We start from the raw sequence: 19,251 nt of genomic DNA, 5'->3' as shown, positions 1-19,251 counted from the left end.
TCGCTCTCTACTGGGTGAGATAAAAACATAGACAGATCATTCCACTACAACGTGGAAACCTGAGCAGGAGTCAGAAGGTCTCAGGATGCCTTACAACTCCAAAAGGGAGGGACTGCAGGCTGCTCACAGAAGCCCCCCTCCTTTGTCAGGGGTCTTAACTCATTCCTCATTCTCACTCTCCCCAGGTTTGCTCCGCAGCTCGCACACGTCCTCTGGCAGGCTGGGTGAGCAGTTGGCTGTAGCATCACCCATCTGTTGCTGCTCCTGTTTGGGGAGGAGCAGGTGAATGCTTAGCTGGTACACAGCCACCTCTTCCAGTGGAGAACTTGCTACCCAAGTTGCAGCCACAGCTGTGTGTGTCATCTGTGCCCGAGTCTCTTACTGATCACGGGAGCAGAAATAATAGACCTCTAGCCTTGCGGCTGCTCAGTCATTTAGGACTCCAGCAGTTCTGCTGGCCATGGAATGCCAACACCCTTCACTCTGCTTCCTGGGACCCACCCCCTGGGGTGTTTCTGGCAGGTCCTCCCCATTCCCTTCTCAGTTCCCGGAGGCCCAGCAGGCCTGTCCCAGTGTGCAGAGGGTTTGTTTGTGTTTATTTCCCCGGGCTTTGGTGTGCCTTTGTCAGCCCACCTGATAGCAATCTAAAATAAAATGGAGTGAAGAAACATTTGTTAGAGAAGATTTCAGCAATATAAAAGGCAATGGGAGGAACAAAGAACCAAGTCTGGGTGTAGAGATAGGCACATTCTGAATAACAAATAAGAGTGTCATTTAGTTGCCATGGCAACAGGAGAAACACAATGAAAACAGCGGTGCTTAACCGCGCGTCCCCTAATGATGAATGGGCACAGCCCTTTGAAATATTGAAACGCAGATCACCAGGGCTCCCTTGGATCTGCGCCTCCCTGGCCTTTGCCTCCCCACCTGATACTCCATGTCGTAGCTGGGCAGGATGATGCGGCCCTGCTTCCACTCGCTGCCCTGGTCCTCGCGGATGACCCACAGGAGCTTGCTCTCCTGGCTGGCTTCGCGCACGACCTGCAGCGCCACCCCGCGGCCGCCGGTGGCTTGGTATTGGAACTCCATGCACACCGCACTCCGGGGCAGGTGAACAGGTGGGCTGATGATCCTGGCGTACTGGCCCTCTCGCCGGCCGTCACTCTGCAGCCTCAAGAAGTTCCTGTCGTCTGTGGAAACAAACCCAGAAGGTTCTTGGTTAAATGTTTAGCAAAGACACCTGTTCGCAGCTGCGGTGCCTCTCAGGGACAGCTGGGGCTGGAATTCAGGTGTCTTTCACTCATTCACATATCATTCTCCAGGCTCGGGGTCCCTTCCTTTTCTTTATTTTTAAAGGATTGCTTTATTTGAAAGAGTGACAAAGAGGGGTTGAAGACAGAGAGGGAGAGAGCATGTGTGTGCTAGAGATTGGGCTGGTCACCGTCCAAGTCCAAGTGGCAGGCATTAAAACCTTCTGTTGCCACCTGAGCTACCAGATGATGGCAGGGCTCAAATGACAGTGATTCAGAAGCCCAGTTCAGTGCAACCAGAACCAGCACGGCGGTTACAGGGGATGACCCAGGGTACCTGGCACTCCACTCCTGCCCTTTGTACCCTGGGGAGGCCTCAACTTCACCCTTCTCAATCAGTCTCACATCCTTCCCCGTTACGGGTACCACCTTTGTCATTAACAAAGTCTGTATGTTTAACAGAAAAGATACATTCTGGAAAACCAAGGGCTCACCAGCCCAATCTTCTAGAGAACTGGACTGTTGGCCAAGTAGTGTCAAATTCCTCAGATACTCATGGGAGACCCAGGTATCCTGGTGTTGGTAGACCCGGGTCTGTAGCCACAGGTGCAGGGACCGTTCTGACCACTTGCACAGAGAACAGGGCAGCATTTGAGAAGGAAATCTGGCTAGCACCTCTGACTGGACTAAAACACAGAAGCTTCTCATGCTGGATACTTGTACATGACGCCAGGACCGTTTTTTGAACCATGCACCCAGCATGGTCATATGCCCTTGGCCCATCCTAATGTGAGGCCAAATTAACCAGAGACAGGTGCACAGAGCTTTCCTGCTCCACAGGGACTGTGCACATCCTGGGCTAGCCAGAGAAGGACAGGTGAGGATGCAGAGATCTGAGTCAACGCAGCACGCCCTGGACCAGGGGTCGGCCAGTGCCACTCCTGGTGACGTCACCGCTCCAGGTGAGAGCTGAGCCCAGGACAGATTCAGCTGGCCCAGACACAGCTCCTTCCTCCCTCACTCCCCAGCTGCCTCGTCAGCTACCTGAGGCTGCCCTAGGCTCCTTCCTGTCCTGTTAGACCTTCAGGAATGTTGCTTCAGAGGCATCCCTGAAGTCAGATGTGACCGGTTGAGGACACATCAGTGGGATTCCAGTTTGTGCCTCCTCTACCACCATCCAGAGCCATATCTGCCTACACACCCCACAATCTGTGACTCCTTCAAGGTCAAAACAGCACAGATGACTAACAGGTAGCTCTCTCCAGGGGAGGATTTTAAATAACAGAAGTGTACCCCAGTGCCATACTGAGACACTCAAAAATTCCTCTCCACCTGTGCTTCCCCTATCAGCTCCTGGTATGCCAGTTATTAATGATATTATAACACATTTGCATAATGCCTTACAGCTTACAAAGCACCTTCCCATGCATTATTGTACTGCATCCATGCAATCAAGTTTCGAGCTCTAGTTTATCCCCTTTTGTACGTGGTGAGGAAACTGAGGCCCTGAAACGTCAGCGTGGCTTGGCCAGGGAGGGAGGCTAGGCGAACAGCAGAGCCCAGACTCAGCTTTGGTTTCCCACCTTGGTGCAGAGAGCTCTTCATCTCAGCTGCACTGCACGAGTTTGTGCCCCACGTCCTGGCCATCCATCACACTCTGAGGCAAACTGCCTTCCCCACTGTGCCCAGGGGTTGCCTCTCCTCTTGCCCGTGGCTGCTGCCTTCCCACCCACCCACCCCCGCCCCATCTCTGCTGCATCTTTTTCCTAACTATGAACGTTAACCATTCCAGCACATGCAATGTTAATTGTCCTCTCAACAACTCTAGCTTTCAATGAGGGTACCACAGACTTTCCCTTGTTTTGAAACGGGCTTAAGGCTTGCCTGTTTCGTGTAGCTCTTTCTTATGAGCAGAAGGTTATGTTGTAAGGTCCTGGTCTCAGGCATAAGAGATATAACACAAAGGTGTAACATTGCTGCTTCTCCACCAAGCCCCAGACTGAGCTGGACAGATATAGCCCTGCTCAAGACAATTTCAGGCCCAGAAATGAATGAGTCAATGAGTGAAACAATGACCAGCACCTAGACACAGAGAGACAGGAGGCCTGCAGGACAGCCTGAGATACTCAACAAGTTGCTTGCTGGTTAACCTCAGATTCACACAATCCTCCCCAGTTCCCTCGACCCTCCAATCCAGCAGCCCTCTTCAACAGCAAACTCATGACCACAGCAGACTGTGCAGGCTCCAGGTCAACTGAGACACCAGCGAGAACTGTCACACACACACCCCCGCCACCACCACCCCACTGCCCGAGAGGCTCCCCCATTTCCGATCATTCTCAAACCCTCGCTGCTTCTGCCTCTTGTCTCAAGAAAACCATATTTCAGAGCTTATTATTCAGCCTTCTTCCTTCACAGTTTCACAAATAAGACCCGCTTGCTGCCTGAAGATTTGCTTGGCAGAAATACTGTCACTCGTGTGAATTTACATTCTTAAGCAGCGGGAGAATCATCACATCATGGTTAGAACTGAATACATGAAATGCAAGCGGAGGTGTGAGGGCTGGAGTTCATCTGGGTCCCTTCCCGTTCCTTAGCCGCTTACCAGAACTCCAGGCACATGTGGGCCAAAGGTTTCAGGGGCTCCACGTGGACCCCTCCCCCTCCTCCTCTACCCCTACTGAGCACAAGAAGATGATTATCACTGTGCATGATTTAGAGGCCCACTGCAGGCCCCAGGAGTTAATGCTGGTGGCGTGCTAAGCACGGGCAGCCGAGGGATCATCATTCAGCGCTGACATCTGAGCTAATCCACCAGTTTGCAGAATCTCCAGACAAGCAGGCCTCTGGATTTCACTTAGTTAAATCACTTGTGCCCCACTTGTCTGTTAAGTGCTGTGAGCTCCAGGGAAGAAAGATGATATGTAAATTTAAGGAATTAGCAGTAGACATCAGTCAGAGGGACACTGAGCTGCAAAATGTCCCTGCCTGTCATGGAGAGAGGCCTGATTAGAACCAGGGACATCATGAAGGAAGGAGTCAGGCCATGGAAAGCTCAAAGAACAGGAGGAAAAAAAAAAAAGCAGGGGGAGGAGGATGAAAAAAATCGAGCACCTACTATGTGCGTGACACCGCACTGGGTGCTTTATCTTATGTTTCTTATCTTGTGCAAACATTCCTGGGACATCTAGCCCTGTGGAGTAAGTATTCTTCTCTCTGTTTAGTTGTTTATTTATTTTAACAAAAAAGAAGCTGAGGCTCAGAGAATTAAAGCAATAAGTCTAAGACCACTGTTAGAGTGATGAGTCAGATTTGAATGCTGCTTAAAGTGAGAAAACTTGGACCTGTCATCTGGGATGCAGTAGCTTTCCTAATGGCTCACTAATCTGTTCAAGTCTCCGTCTTTGCACCTGCAAAATGGGTACAGTAACAGTCTAAGTCTACTAAAGGATATACTAAGAGCCTCGGGTGGTGGGGAGGGGGTAAATGAGTCCTGTAAAGCAGGCTGCACTTGGACAGGGCCACAGGTACTGCTCACTGGGCACTACTGTGGTCATTACCATCCCTCCACACAGCACCTCTCTTGTTTGTCTTTATTTTTAAGATGCTTTTAAGAAAAATGGTAGAAAGGCCACCAGTTCCCTGGCAAGACCAAAGACTCAGAGAGAAGCATGGCTTCATCTGAGGGGGCCAGGATGTTGTCTGTACCTTAACCCGAAGCCTGCCTGCCTGCCCCAAGTTGTTTGGCACGTGCCCCATGTGTTCATCAACAGCCAATCAAACGGAATGTTACCTGAACCTGGAACAGGAGGGGGACCTCAAGTGACCAGGGCAAGCAGGCCGGCTCTGGCTCCCAGGGGGAATCAGCCTGCAAACACCACCCCCTCCCCAGCCCAGCTGTCCACGCCTCACTTTATGCTCACCATAGAAGGCATTTCCGTAGACCACGTCAGCAACATGCTTTCTAGCTCACAAACCCCAAGTGTCAGGAACTTCTTAAATTCAGTTTTACGTTTTCCTGCTGCCACTTAAGACACATTTCCTTTTTCTCTTTGTCGTGGAGCACAGCCAACTTCTGGCCTCTGACTTAGAAACATTTTTCACTCCTGGAGAATGAAGACCCTTGGCCTTTGCTTCCCCAGCAAACACCACCCTTGCCCCTTGAAATGTCCCGGGCTGTGATCCCAGTGCCGAATCGCCACTGAGCCCTCTTCCAAGCTAGACACTGTAGCCCTTTTAAGTTCTGGTACCCACAGATAGATACGGTACAGTGAAAGAAGTGTGTCTGGACTACCCCAGTTTATGACCCACCACTATCCAAAGAGAGTGTTCGAAGCATATGGTGGCTGTTGATATTTGGTGGAAAAAAGGGTCAGCTTGGCAGGGGAGGGGAGGGCCCCTTTATTGATGAACTTGATCCTTAGGGAGAAGACCTTTGGGTTGTCAAGAAATATGACAACAGACTAGCTAAGAACTGGCCCAGCTGACTGGGAGCTGCCTTCTTGTTCTTACAGCTAATGGCTGCAATGCTGGGATGGATCACTTCCAACAAAAAGACAATGGAAAGGAAATATGTTTAGTTGCTGAAAAAGAATGAAGAAATAATATCCCAAGGATACAATCCCTCTCCTCCTGGGTCTCACATATTCGGGAGGCATTTTGCTGGGTCCTTGACTCAAAACATCTGTTGTTGCCAATGATACAAGGAAAACAATCACATGGGAACAAACAACAGGAGTTCAGAGGGGCGGGGAGGAAGTGCAGAGGCCAGGGTCACACAGGCATCTTAACCTGCTGCTGTCTCCAGAAAGGGCCTCTGGATAGTCCCCCTGGCGATTTACAGCTCCACCTGGCTTCAGCTGCCGATGTGTCACGTGAACATGTGACCGTGGCTGGCCCAACAGAAACGGAATCAGTTGTGTCTACACCTGACCCAACCCTGGAATAAATCACTAGCTTAGTCCCCCTGTCTATCACAAAGCCAAACACACCATCTGTCCAATACACACATCTCCTGGCTTAGCATCTTGCCCTCCTACTAGACCCACCATCTGAAAGAATATTTAGGGCTGCAGGAGATGTAGTCTCTTTGTAAAGGTCATCCTTAAAACACGAGTCAGCCCCTCAGCTGGCTTCCCAAGGTCAGTCTACCTTGGCAAAAGTCTTCAGATTAACACTCAGTTAAGGACAACGCAACTTCAGATGAACCCAGCAGGAAGTGTTTTAGGTTTACAGCAGAACACTTGGTGGATATTTAAGATTTCAGGCCTGGTCTTTGCAAGAGTCTACCTAGAGCTGTTTTTCAGTATGTCAGGAAAGGTTTCACCATTGAAACAGTGTTGTTATCACTCTGCCTCCTTCATTATCAACCCACAGCTGCCTGGGAACTCAACTCATCGCTATTTTCAAAAAACAGGGCTCACAGCTTCTCTCCACTGATGTCTTTTCTACAAAGCTTGAGATGTTTCCCAACAAAAGGGCCTCCGTTCGTTCCTTTCCCAGCTGAAGTTCTTCTTCTACTGTAGCTGTCTTGTAACCTCGCTGCTGTTCCTGGCCTGAATCACAGCTTTGGACTACTAATCTAATAGAGTTTACTCAATGGTCCGATTTGTATCAAAACAGCCCCAACGAACAGTTAACAAGTCTCCATGTACATCTGAAAAAGTTAAAGACTGTCTGTAAAATCTTATTTCATAACATTAGGATCCTTGACTCATTCCTACTTAAGCTACTTTAAAAAAATGTATTTATTTAAATAAAGCAGAGTGAGAGAGAGAGAAAAAGAGGGAGAGTTGGAGAAATCTTCAGTTGGCAGATCATTCTGCAAAGGGTTGCAATGGCTGAGGATGGGTCAGACTAAAACCAGGAGCCTGGAATTTCATTAGGGTCTCCTAAGTGAATGGCTAGTAGCCACAACTCATTCTTTTTCATGATAGCATACTATTTTCTGTCCCATTCTTGACAATGGTAAGAATGATAATGATAATAATTATTAGTTTTATTTAGTATTTATTTAGGATGGTCTTTTAAAAAAGAATGTATTAATCTTTACAAACTTATTATTGTTATTTTTAAATTTGAAAGGCAGAGAGACATAAAGCCAGAGCCAGGGAGAGAGATCTGCCATCCACAGCTGTACTCCCCACATGTCTGCAACAGCCGGGACTAGGCCAGGCTAAAGCCATGAGTCAGGAACTCAATGTGGGTCTCCCAACTTGGTGGCAGGGCCCCAAACACTTGAGCCATCACCTGCAGACTGCCAGGTGTGCATTAACAGGAAGCTGGAATCAGGAATCGGGCTGGGGCTGGGGCTTGAAGCCAGGCACTCTGACTGGGCATGCTCGAATCCCAAGCAGCATCTTAATTGCCACATGAAATGCCCAGCCCAGGATGCTCTTTTGGCCAGTTAAAATAGCTGAACTCATCTCATGCTGTGTTATTTGCTTGTGTTTCGATGCTTGTTTAGAAAAGTAGAGTGATACAAAGATAAAGACACCAGCCATTAAATACGCCCATTAAGGGGTCGTAGGAAAGACACATCCTTTTATTGCATGCTTCCTGGTTGATATCAAACCAAGGACCAGAAGCATGAGCAAGTGCCCTGGAGGTTGCTTGCATGCTGATGTCCAAAGGCTCCAGGGCAGTGTTGTCCAACATTCTGAGATGATGGACATGTTCTATATGGAGGAACTTCAAGAAGTTCATGGAGATGTGGAACTTAACGATACATTAATTTGGGTGAAAATGCATTTTGAGATTCATGCAGTTTTTTCACACCCTGCATTCTGAAGATCCCTGTATATGCACTGAACAATCTGTTGTGGCCATTGTACTCTTGAGATGTGGCTGGAAGATAGCAAAACTGAATTGACGGGCGCATACACATTAAATAATTCACATTAAACAGTTGTACCTGACTAATGGCTACTGTGGTAAACGTTTAATTCTGGATACTGAAGCCTCTCTTGTTAGCTCAAGGTGCTGCTTCCTCCTGAAAGACCTGAGTTCTCAAAACTCTACCTTATCAAAGTACCCAAGAGAAAAACACACCAGTTCCTAGACAGGAACACATTTTTCTTCGTTACTGCAGCAACAGAGCATAGCCACTGGCTTGTGAGAGAACATGGGGTGGGACCTTCCACCACCGCCACAGGTCACTGAAGCTGGAACAGGGTCCTCAGGGGCTGGTATGAACACACTCCAGGCAGCCAAGCCACAAGCAAAGGGCCAAAAATAGACTCACAACGTGGCTTGGAAGACTATGTTGAAAAACAAAATCATGGGACTAAAACCAGTAGGCGTCTTAAGCAACCATTACTACCAGCCCAAAGAACCCTGAATTAATTGCAGACTTAAAAGGAAAAAAAAAAAAGGGCAAGAAAACAGCCACATGGGAAAATAGCTAAGGAATGCAAGCCATCTCCTAGATGCTGTGGACGCACCTGCCTGCCTGTGGTCTCCTTTGCACCCTTCTTGGTAGCCCTAGGCCCCTCCACTTGGCAGACACACCTCCCTTGTTAAATTCAATTACTCCCATTTGTTTACCTATCTAATGGGGATGGGGGACCAGCCCGCAGCTCTTAGAGGAGAGGTTTCCTTTTCCTGGAATGCTGAATGCGAATGTGGGTGACACAGCAGCTCTGGGTCTGAGGGAGGTGCTGCCACTCTGAACCCATTAGCATCTGCCTTGCCCCTAACCACCCACAGCCTTTTTCTCCCAGCTGTGCCCCTCAGGCCTCTGCCCTCATCCCCACCCTTTTTTGAAGAGGAAAAAGAAGAAAGGACCACCCTGAACAGAAAGCTCTTTCTGTCTTCTGCTTAAAGCCTGGTGTGAGTTGTCTAAGCAGAAGACACATGGGAAATACAGAAATTGGGTTTTTTTTCAGCCATCGGAGGATAGAGAGCAGGGCTCCGAAAAAAATATTATGATTTTGTTTCCCCGAGGCAGGTTTCAAGTGCCATTTTTTTCAAACTTCAGGGATTCTTCTGGAACAGGAAAACAATGACTTTCTTTCTCAGTATTTTAAGGGAGGAACTGTATTAGTCTAGTGGCTCATGATGGCCCGAATTTCCTCTGTCCCCCTCCATTTAGCCGAAAGTTGAAACTCTGCCTGCTTGGTGAGCTCTGAAAAGCCCTCCCAGCCTGCAGACTGCACTGAATCAACTGGAATGAAGGCAAAGCCGGGACTTGCCAACCAGCAGCAAGGGTGAACTGATTGGGCCTTCAGGTATACACAAGGGAGTTGAGGGGGTTCAGAGGTGGAGGTCAGGGTATGGGGAGGTCACCTTAGCTCTCCCAGAACTGTCATCTGTTGACTGGTGGCCTTGTAGCCTGAGTAGGGCTGGCTTCAGATGCCCTGGACTAGGGCATCTGTTTAGCACAGTGCCAAGAGAGGCAGCCAGAGTCGGTAGGAAGAATTTGAAGGTGGGGACTGATTCAGACTCAGCAAATCCCTCAGCATGTGGTGGTGCCTTATCCATAGCTCTTCAGTCCCAGTGTATCTGCAAGCTGCGCCTTATCCACGCGTACACACTCAGTAGACACAGCACCCGCACGGACACATGCTACAGCCCTTCTTTACCTTCAGACAGAAGGTAGAGATGGGGAAAACTGCCAATTAATTGGCCCCAGTCTCAAAGGAGAGGAAATGAAATAAAAAAAAAATCCAGGCTGGGTCATAAAAATCAGTATTTTTTCCAACGTGCAGGAGACTCATTATATTAATTAAACATGATTGCGGGGAAGGAGGCGGGGAGGGTGATGGTGATGGAGGCTGGGCTGGGGTAAGTGTTCTCTCCCGTTGCCTAAGGTCGTGGTGATCTTCAGATACTAATCTCTCTGAGCACTCAAATGCTGAAGAGATAAACACTTGAAATATGAAAATGTTTTTCTTCAGAGCAGAAGCTGTGACCCTCTGGGGAAAGCAAGTGTAGCCCATGTCAGGAGATCGGCACCAAGTGTACTTCTAGCATCTGTGCCACCGCCAGGCCCCGGGGACAGGGAACTGGCCAGTCCCTGGAGTGAGGGAGCAAGAGCTCTGGGTAGTCCTGCAAGAGAGCCCCCTCCCTTCCAATTATGTCCTAGCTTCTCACCATTGTCCCCTGGCAACTAGAATTTACTGACTTTCCAAAAGTAACATCCTTTCCCCCAGACACCTGTAGGGTCTCTGATCTATGGCAGAAATGTAGGAAAATTGCCGCGCATCAGCGTCTCTGGAGTTTGGCAAGCCAGTTGTTAAAGGCAATCATGATTAAAAATTAAATTATATAAAGTTATAACTAACAGGTGATAGGAAAAGTTAAATAATCAAAACCCAACACTTTCTCATTACATTTTACCATTATCTATGCTTCCGTGGTTATTTATGCTGTCTCTATCAGAGCAATGGAAAAACTTACATAATAACTTATTACTGACCGTCTCTACTGCCTCTCCAGTGACGTGTGCTGCTAGCTTACACTGAACTTGGTAAGTGTGTTTACATCATTGAGAGTGGGAGGTGCCATAGAGCAGGTTTTTTTTTTTAAATTCTTGGAAAGCCTGCCGCTAAACATTTACCAGAATGCCATTATTACAGCATATGACAGCAGAGATTATAAATATGCCTTGTTTCTGCCTTATTAGATGGGCAGAAGGTAATCTCTCGGTATCAACAGTACCAGGGAAGGCTTCTGTGGCTCCAGGGGTACCTCCACAGGTTCAAGTGCAATGGCTTGAGAAACAGCAGCCAACACCAAACTGACAAGAGGCTCTGTGAGGGCAGCAAATCAATCGATTCATCCCATCTCCCAACACCTGCCAATTGCTCCTTCTTTCTTTGGCCTTGGCCCCGTCAGTCCTTCCCAGTGGTTAGGCTGTGCTGTAATCACAAGAGAAGGCTGGGAACCACCAAGCTGTGGTTCTGTGAGGTGACGTCTTGAGCAAAGATTGTGGTGGTTTGTGGGCACAGAGCACAGGGCTGCCCTGCGGTGGGAAGTGATGAAGTTTGCAAGGGCATCTGGGGCTGAAAAGTGCACAGCAAGCAAGCCTTGAGCCTTCCCCCTCGGAGCTGGCAGCTGGCTTACCTGGAAATGTGCGGTCATGGGGGCTGGAGTTGCTGGTCCAGGTGCTCCTGAGCCACTTGGCATGGTCATACATCCAACCGCAGGGCTCTTCCGGGAAATCAAAGTTGCAGTTGAATCCTGAAGGGAGTTGCAGATCTTTGTCTAAAAGAGGGGAAAGAAAAAAAATAACCCAAAAAGAGGGCAAATGAAATGGATTCAGAAAGCAGCCACAGAGTGCTATTTGAATGGCTGGCAGGGCCTAAGTGGGGAGCACAGAAAGAAGTGGCTCCTTTTGCTTATTCATTTAACTGGTCTTGGCCATTGCTGGCTTTCGGGTCAGCCTTTGGTCTCATCCTTCCCAGGCACGAAAGCCAAGTCTGCCAGGGGTTCCCATAGTAATCAATTATAAATGAGGCCACCAAATGGCTGCAGGCGCTAATCAGCTTCTGTCTACCTCGGAGAGCAGCAAATGTGAAAATTGCTGTTCCCTAAATGCCAGAGAAGAATGTCTCCCCAGTGCTTCAGTAGAAGGTTGGCTCCCCCCAAAAATAGTATTATCTCATCTGCTGCCAACCTGGTTGGCACAAGTGATGGGGCAGCCCATTGGCATCCAGACAGGCTGAGATGCCTGGGAGGCTGTGGCCAATGCAGAGAAAGTGACCGAAGAGACAAGGGAGGCTTGTTTTCTAACCTTCACCTCTTATTGCAGTGGACAGGACAGCTCAGCATCCCCATGAGGAGGCGTCGGCAGGCAGGCCATTTGGCATGTTAGAAATAAAATGAAAGGGCCAGACCAGTGGGCTGCCAGTTTAGAACTGACCAGGCGGGAACATAATTTGCCATTGTGCTAAGTCCCAGCAGGCCGAGATCCCGAGGGTAGGCAGAGAGCTTTCCCTGTGGAAATCTAAGAAGTGACAACACCTTGGCTGCTCCTGCCTGCTTTGGGTGTTTGCCCAACGAACACTGAATCAAGTGGGCTTCTTTTGCGATTCCATCCAGTTCTAAAAAAATTTACCGCACGCTTGTGCCAAACATGCGACTGAGTGGGGGGCTGCTGCGCAAGTGCAGAAAGAGAGGAAATGGGAACCCATGTTTGGATGCTAGCCAGCTGTGGCTGCAGAGACAGCGGAAAAACACCGGTGAATGCTAGCAGCAGGAGGAAGTGGGCTGTCCGGCCTTCTCACTTCCCTTCCCACTGTTTCAAGAGGAATTTCCGCCGGGAAGAGCCAGAATGCAGGTTAGGAAGTCTAAAGGCAAAAGCAGACAGGAGAAACCCGTTGCTTACTATGGAGGCCAGGGGGGATCCCCTCGGGAGGACAGTGAGCCAAGAGGCAGATGACCAGCGTACCCTGCTTAGGTCTCCCCTTCCAGAGCAAGGGCATTGAACGGTTGCCTACCCTGGAGCAAAGTCAGCATGAGTGGAGAAGAAACACATGGAACCCATTACAGAAGTATCAACCTGTGGCTTGGAAAAGTCAGCTAGTGCTTGGCCCTCACCATTCCTGTCTCCCCATCATTTCTGAATTTCTATTTTTCTGTTCAAAAATACAGAGTAATTCAATATCCCATAATTCCTCTGTAATGTTTACATGCTTTCCGTATCTTGCTAACCAAATTCCACAAAAAAGATTTTTTTTTTTCTTGCAACAAAAGAGAAGGGAGTAAACCATCAAAGAAACCTCAAATCAAACAAACCACTCGACACGGGGAAATCATAATGAAAATCAACTTTTGAGACTTTTCAGCAGAACCTTTTGCATTTTGCTTGGATTGTCATTTAGGTGGGTCCTACCCCCCACCAACAAACTAACTCTGCAAACCCGATACTATAGAGTTACTCCCTGTGCATCCCATTTTGGGTTCTCAAGCTATCTTAAACATGTCTTGGAAGATTCTCCAAGTCTCCTTCTTCTCTTTGGAAAACAAAAACAAGTTCATTAATATGTCAGAATACTGTATTCTGCTAGCGCTGACCAAGTGTCCCCCACCCACACAGCATGCAAAAGCACATTCCCCAAAGCATATGCATTAAATTATCATTTTTCAGTCACACAACTTCAGCATTTATTTTTGGCTTTCCTCCCATTCTTCTCAGTAGTCATGTTTTGGAGTCATCCACCCCACCATGGCAGTTCCTCAGACTGTGTGGTGGGTTCAACAGATTTCACCATCTTCCTTTATCTCTATGTCTCTGTCACTTACAGCCTCCTCACCAGCCTTCCCTCATTTTGTTTAATGGAAATTTAATAATGATCTGCCATTGATTGTGAATAGAGGCTGTCAAATTTTAAAAAAATTGAGCCCAAAGTGCCAGGTGTTCAAAATGTGTGATTTACTAGGCAAGCTCTCATCCTCGGCGACCCTAAGGAGTATGATTTAAATAACTTGCTTCCGAGCTCTGCCAAGCACTGCTTTTATCTCACGTGCTTAGAACAAACCTGGAAGAAGCAAGATTTCCCATGGAAAGAGATGGACCCCTCAGCGAGGAGCTCCCGAGTTGGGAAGGAGTGCTGCAAGGTGCCTTTTCCAGTTTCTGCCTTTGCCTGTGTCCCATCCTCAATCCCAGAGACTGTGGTGCACTCTCTTACAGTCATCACTGTTACACCTGCTCAGATCAGCGGTGGTGAAAGACACACGGAAGAACATTAAGTCATGGTTGAACACTGAATCAACCCCACTATCACGCTCCGTGGACCGAATCACTCAGATGACCGCCAGATCGTCACTTGACTGCACTGTCAAGACGCAGTAACAATAGCAAAGACAAGCAAGTCAGGAAAGCTAAGGATGAGGGTGGCTTCTCTTTCGCAAGGAAAGCGAGGAAGACAGGGCTGCACTGAGACCTTCTAAAGGAAGACTTCTCCCTGCCGATGGCCAGTGGGTTCAGACCCACAGGGTTGGCATGCTGCATGGTTCTAGATGGATTTGAAGTAGTCACTGCCCCAAGCCACTGAGAATCCACAGCTCCCTGACCCCCATGCCCACAGTCATGCATCCTGAATGCAATGTGATGTTCACCCCATACTCACCATCCTCAAAGCTGCAATTTTCCCCACACTCTGTGGCCTCCTCATCAATGGGATATGGCGTGGTGGTCTCTTCGCTCTTCATGGTGGGTCCTAGCGTCTCTGCTGTGGGCTTGGAGTCTGGCAAAGGAAGGGAAGAGCATGCTACAACAGCGACTCGCATTGCAATCTTGTGCATGCGCGTGTGTGTGTGGGGGGGTGGGATACATTTAAACCAAGTGTGAGCTTTTAGAGAAGGAAAGCTGAGTTGCACACAGATGCACAAAATGCCCAAGTCACCTATGCGTTGCCCAAGCACTGGGGGCACAGATAGAGCTGACTGTCAAGGATCCTGCAATGCAGAAATAGCTACAACCAAGGCAGGCACACAGATCTCAGCTCTCCACTCCACAGGAGAGGCCCTGAGGTCATCGCACAAGGCCACGTAGGACAAAATTGGAGGTGAGTGATACTCACCTGGGGTGGAGGGGTTGAGGAGTAAGTCCAACCCTTGCTCTGACTATTCTGTTTAAGACAATCATGGTTAACACACACACACACACACACACACGAGATGGCCACCAAAAATGGTTTGGAAAAAAAATGTCACCTCAGGCTTCCATTATATGGAAAAAGGGTCTGTGTGCGTGGCCCCCTGCATAACTGCTGGCTGCCTCCCTCTTCACTCTTGCTTCATGTGGAATGAAGTCTTCTCTGAGTCAGGACTTGCCAAAACCAAAGCTAATGTTCCAAAATATCCTGACCAGTGGGGTCCAGCTGTAACATTCTGAGACTTTCGGTGACCGCCATAGCTTGGAAGATCTGGCTCCAGACACTGTGCTCATATTTACACCAAGCTAGATGTCCAGAAAAATAGACATAAAGGCCCTCAGGCTCCATTTGGTGACATGAATGTGGGGTTGAGCCTTTAGATCACGGTGTGGCCAATTCACATGCCTCATGGATCCAAGCAGCTACTCCAGGGAGGGGGAGTGGAGGCAGGGTAAGGTGTATTAGGGCCGTGGCAGCAGGGACCTTGCATGTCTCATTCAAAAGAGGCCTGGAAGGGAGGTGGCCCATTATGGCCATGTCTTTCTTCCTTAATGTTCCCCCACAAGAAGCCAAAACTCCCTGTATAAAACTGTCCAGGTTTACAAGTGTTGGCTACTTATTTAACATGCTGTTACACAGCACTCAATAAAACCTGGCCTGGTCCAATGCGGTTGCTGGCATTTCGTTTGACCTGGGCTCTAGGTGATTCATTCACCCATTCACTGGTCTGTCTATTGGCTTATGCCAGCCATTCATTCATCAACCATTGAAGGAATGAATGGAGCCATGAGTCAGACCTTGGGTGGGGTGAAAGGGGTTTTGGAAATTGGTGCTCAAGCCCTCATGTCGTGAGGTGGTGTCTTCATCCCAGAGCTACCTGCCAACAGCATGCCTCAAAGAAATGGTGGATGGTTCCACCCATTTCTATACATGCACCTTTGCGGTACTGTGTGTGAATAGGCACCCTTGTCAGGCACCCTTCAGGATACCAGCTAATAAAGCCAGGAGCCCGAGGAAACTGCTAAATACACTGAATAGCTTCTTCACGGTCGACTTCCCACCTTGCTGCTATTAAGTGCCACGCACATAACCTTTCATGCTTCCCTTTGCTGTGTCTGCCTCTTGCTCACCATACACAGCAAATAACCTCGAAGCGTCCTAATTCATAAACTCAAATTTGTCACTGTGTCATAGAATCTCAAACTCAATTGTAAAACAAACTGTGGGCAGCAAGGAAGAAATAATGAGTCGAAACACAAACAAACTCACCTACCAGGTAAAGCAGGCCTGTCCAATTATTTCACTGTAGGAGTTCAACCCAGCCAATGATTGTTTTTCTGTGACTGTTTTTTTTTGGGGGGTGGGGTGGGGGTGGGAATGAAGAAGTGAACTACTCAAGGATGAGTAGTACAAAGGAGTGGAGATTTAAGAAACCAAAAAAGCCACATGATGCAAGGAGAGCAGCTTCTGGGAATGTTAGGTAGCCAAACAGGCCGTCAGCTGGTGGGTGGGGGCAATGTTGAATCCAGGGGCACTGAATGCCAGCGAGGGAGAAAAGTGAAGAAACAGTGGATGGCCTCTGTGCCCACTGTGTTTGTACTGGGAGCTCTGAAGTAACTGCCCATCAAAAAGCAACGCTTCCCAGAAATTGAAACCAGATGTCAGAAACTTCAAAGGGAGGGAGGCTGGGCTCAGAGTAACACTCCTCAACACTCCTCAACTCTGATCTTGCAAGGAATGGCCAGGCAGGACTTTGAAATGGGAAACCTGCTGCTGAGCATCATCACTGCAATTTGGGACAGGTTAGGAGAGCTCTAAAAGGAAGAGATCATTAGAGATGGTCCAGCCAGCCATAAAGCTGGGCCAGACCACGAGGGGCAGGCGCAGGAAGAGGGAAGAGTGGGCTGGCCCCCAGCGAATTAGGTGACCTCAGGGAAGTGCCTTCTGCCCTCTGGGCTCACAGTTGTCTTGAGTCTGTCACACACACACACACACACACACACACACACACATACATATATTCCTGAAACCAGTCATCACACTCATCAGTGGGGTGTGGAATCAATTAAATGAATCAAGAATGGCACTGCAGCGTAGGAGTGACACAACTTCAGGACGCAGTGCCCACAGCAAGGCTGAGCACTGCTTTGAGAACCCTGGGTTTCAGTTTCATTCATTTATCCTAACTGGCTACTGGGTGCCAGGCAGAAGTCAAGGCCTCTCACAACCATTGTGTTTTTAGCATTCACAGTAATCCTGGAGCATGCAGATGGACTAATGAATGTCAGTCCCATTCTTCAGGTCAAGTAATTGAAGCACTGAGAAATCCCAAACACTTATCCGAGCTGATGCTGCCAGTGATGGGGAGGGAGGCAGGACATGACCCTGGCGGCCTGCTTCCAGAATCCATGAACTTGCTAATACACTCATGTGCCTGTGTGTGTGTGTCTGTGTGTCTGTGGCATGTGGTGTGAAGTAAGCCGTGAAATGGATTTGCTTGAAAATTGTGGATCACGTCATTGATATTTGACCTGGGAAGCTCCTGGATCACCTTGATACCTACTCATTGATTCTAGAAGCTGCCACAGGTGAAACTGGCCTGCATGGCATGGGGACAGGTGCTGCACATTCGGCAGGTTGCAGGCAACCTTGTCCTCGCCCCTACATAATGGGGAGCAGGTGTCTTCTTACCAACATGTGTTCATTGGGGCTGCCTTTGACCCCAAGGTGAGAGAAGCTAACTTGGGCCTGGTCTCCTGCCTGTGCACCTCAGTGAGCCAGGGCACAGGCAGTACTTTTCTCCCTGGGAGCCAAAAGGACTTTTCTGACATGCTGTTATTAATCCTTCCTCAGCTACCCTGCTGGATTGCTGGTGACAGGTACAGCACAGACAAGAAAATAGGGTTACCTGTGTTCCTGATGGAGAAGAGGCAGGCCTGAGTAGCCTGCCTGATGACTCCTGTTCGCACTAGATCTGGGCCCTGAGTCCTGGGTGGCTCCTGGAAACTCACTTGGGCAGCTAGGAAGTGAGCTCCGAGTGAGATCTAGCACCAAGCCTGGTGAGAAGGGAGAGCCAGTGCCTCCAGGAGCAGCAGGGTCTGACTCAGAAGGGTAGGGTCCTTCCTTGGAAACAGGGAGGCATCGGCACATTCTGTGGGCCTCTCCTGCCTTGGGAAGAGTGGAAAGCACTGCCCCAAGCTTATGTTACCTGGGTGGGACAGAAATAATCTAGAAGCCCTGCTGTCATTAGCTCTCCCGCCACAGGGTCCCTCCCAAGCCAATCAATGCCTTTTACAGATGTGGCCTCAAAATGAAAATGAAGTCTCTTAGCCACTGACATCTGGAGGCCAGATTCAGACATAAACCGATTACCTTATTATCATGAGGGTTTTTTTTTTCTTCCCTAAATCAACAGGCACAGCCCTCTGGCCTGAGTCAGGGTCTAATTGAATTGTGGTGGGTGGTGTGCACTTATGATTTGTTTTTGAGAGAGCTGGGTTGGAGAACTGAGGGATCTTGAAAAAAAAAAGAACACACGCCTCCAGATGCTGCACCGAGTCCTGCGGCTTCAGCACCTGCGGTCTGAGGGCATGGCCAAGGCCAGGGGCCTGTGGCCATGTCCATCTGGTAGGGCTTCTCCGGGCATGGCCAGCCCCATCAACCACCCTCCCCAACAGGGACTCCTGGGATCCTCGTGAGTGAACCCCCAGGGAAGAAAGCAGAACCTTACCTGTCCAATCACAGCCCAGCACCTCCAGCCGCATCCCAATCCCTGCTGGTGACCACCGCTCTGGGTACACCCGCACGTACTGCGCAGGAACAGGGTCAAACCTTCGGATGTCAGGGGTGTCGTAGTGCATGTTGCCTTCAAACAGCTGCAGAGAAACATTTGCTCAGGCCTTGTGGTGTGGATTCCCTGCCCTCTCTTTTCTTTCCTCTTTTCCTCTCTGCTTTTTACATCCAACCAAGTGGGCAGCATCGATGAGAATTTCATCCTCAGACCACGGTTTTTACTCATTTGGAAGTTGGCTAGGGGCCCAGGGATATGAGGAACAGACAGAAGTGGCAATTGTTGAGTTGTATCTTTTATCCTGAGACCAAGTCTGAGGGTGTGTGTGTGTGGCTCTAAATATGTTTTAAGCTGACTTTAGCAAGGGAGAAGAGAAGGCAGTTTAGGCTGACTTGACTGTTCTGAAATCCTTTGTTTATTCACAAAGTGATACTTCTTTTCCTTCTGTTTGAAAGTCTGGATTTAGAATCCCAGTGAACCGAGAGTTTTTGCTTCAATGAGAGCTTGAAGGGAAGATGACCACCCCCTTTTCTAGGCTAGTGAAAATTCCCCTGGGTCACACACTCTTGGTATGGAGACAGTTCCCAAGTTTTTGCTTAGCAGAAGCAAA

General features: G+C 48.8%; 1 protein-coding gene across 6 annotated transcripts in view; it reads right to left on the bottom strand.

Annotated features, from left to right (window-relative positions):
• Positions 1–19,251, bottom strand: part of NRP2 (neuropilin 2) — a 112,007-nt gene that overhangs the window by 30,913 nt on the left and 61,843 nt on the right. For all 6 annotated transcript variants that reach the window (XR_009245492.1, XR_009245493.1, XM_004576908.3 and 3 more), the window contains exons 10-13: positions 18,582–18,726; positions 14,324–14,440; positions 11,316–11,456; positions 928–1,190 (exon numbers count right to left, since the gene is read on the bottom strand). Coding sequence is in view for 4 of the 6 variants with exons in the window: in XM_004576908.3 (XP_004576965.2) it covers positions 928–1,190; positions 11,316–11,456; positions 14,324–14,440; positions 18,582–18,726 (666 nt within the window). In the remaining 2 variants the exon portion in view is untranslated. The remainder of the gene's footprint in view (positions 1–927; positions 1,191–11,315; positions 11,457–14,323; positions 14,441–18,581; positions 18,727–19,251) is intronic.

The sequence above is a fragment of the Ochotona princeps genome, chromosome 5 (genome assembly GCF_030435755.1).
Source record: "Ochotona princeps isolate mOchPri1 chromosome 5, mOchPri1.hap1, whole genome shotgun sequence".
Lineage (NCBI taxonomy): Eukaryota > Metazoa > Chordata > Mammalia > Lagomorpha > Ochotonidae > Ochotona > Ochotona princeps.
The sequence above is the reverse complement of the archived record's forward strand: the minus strand, read 5'-3'. Positions and strand labels throughout refer to the sequence as shown.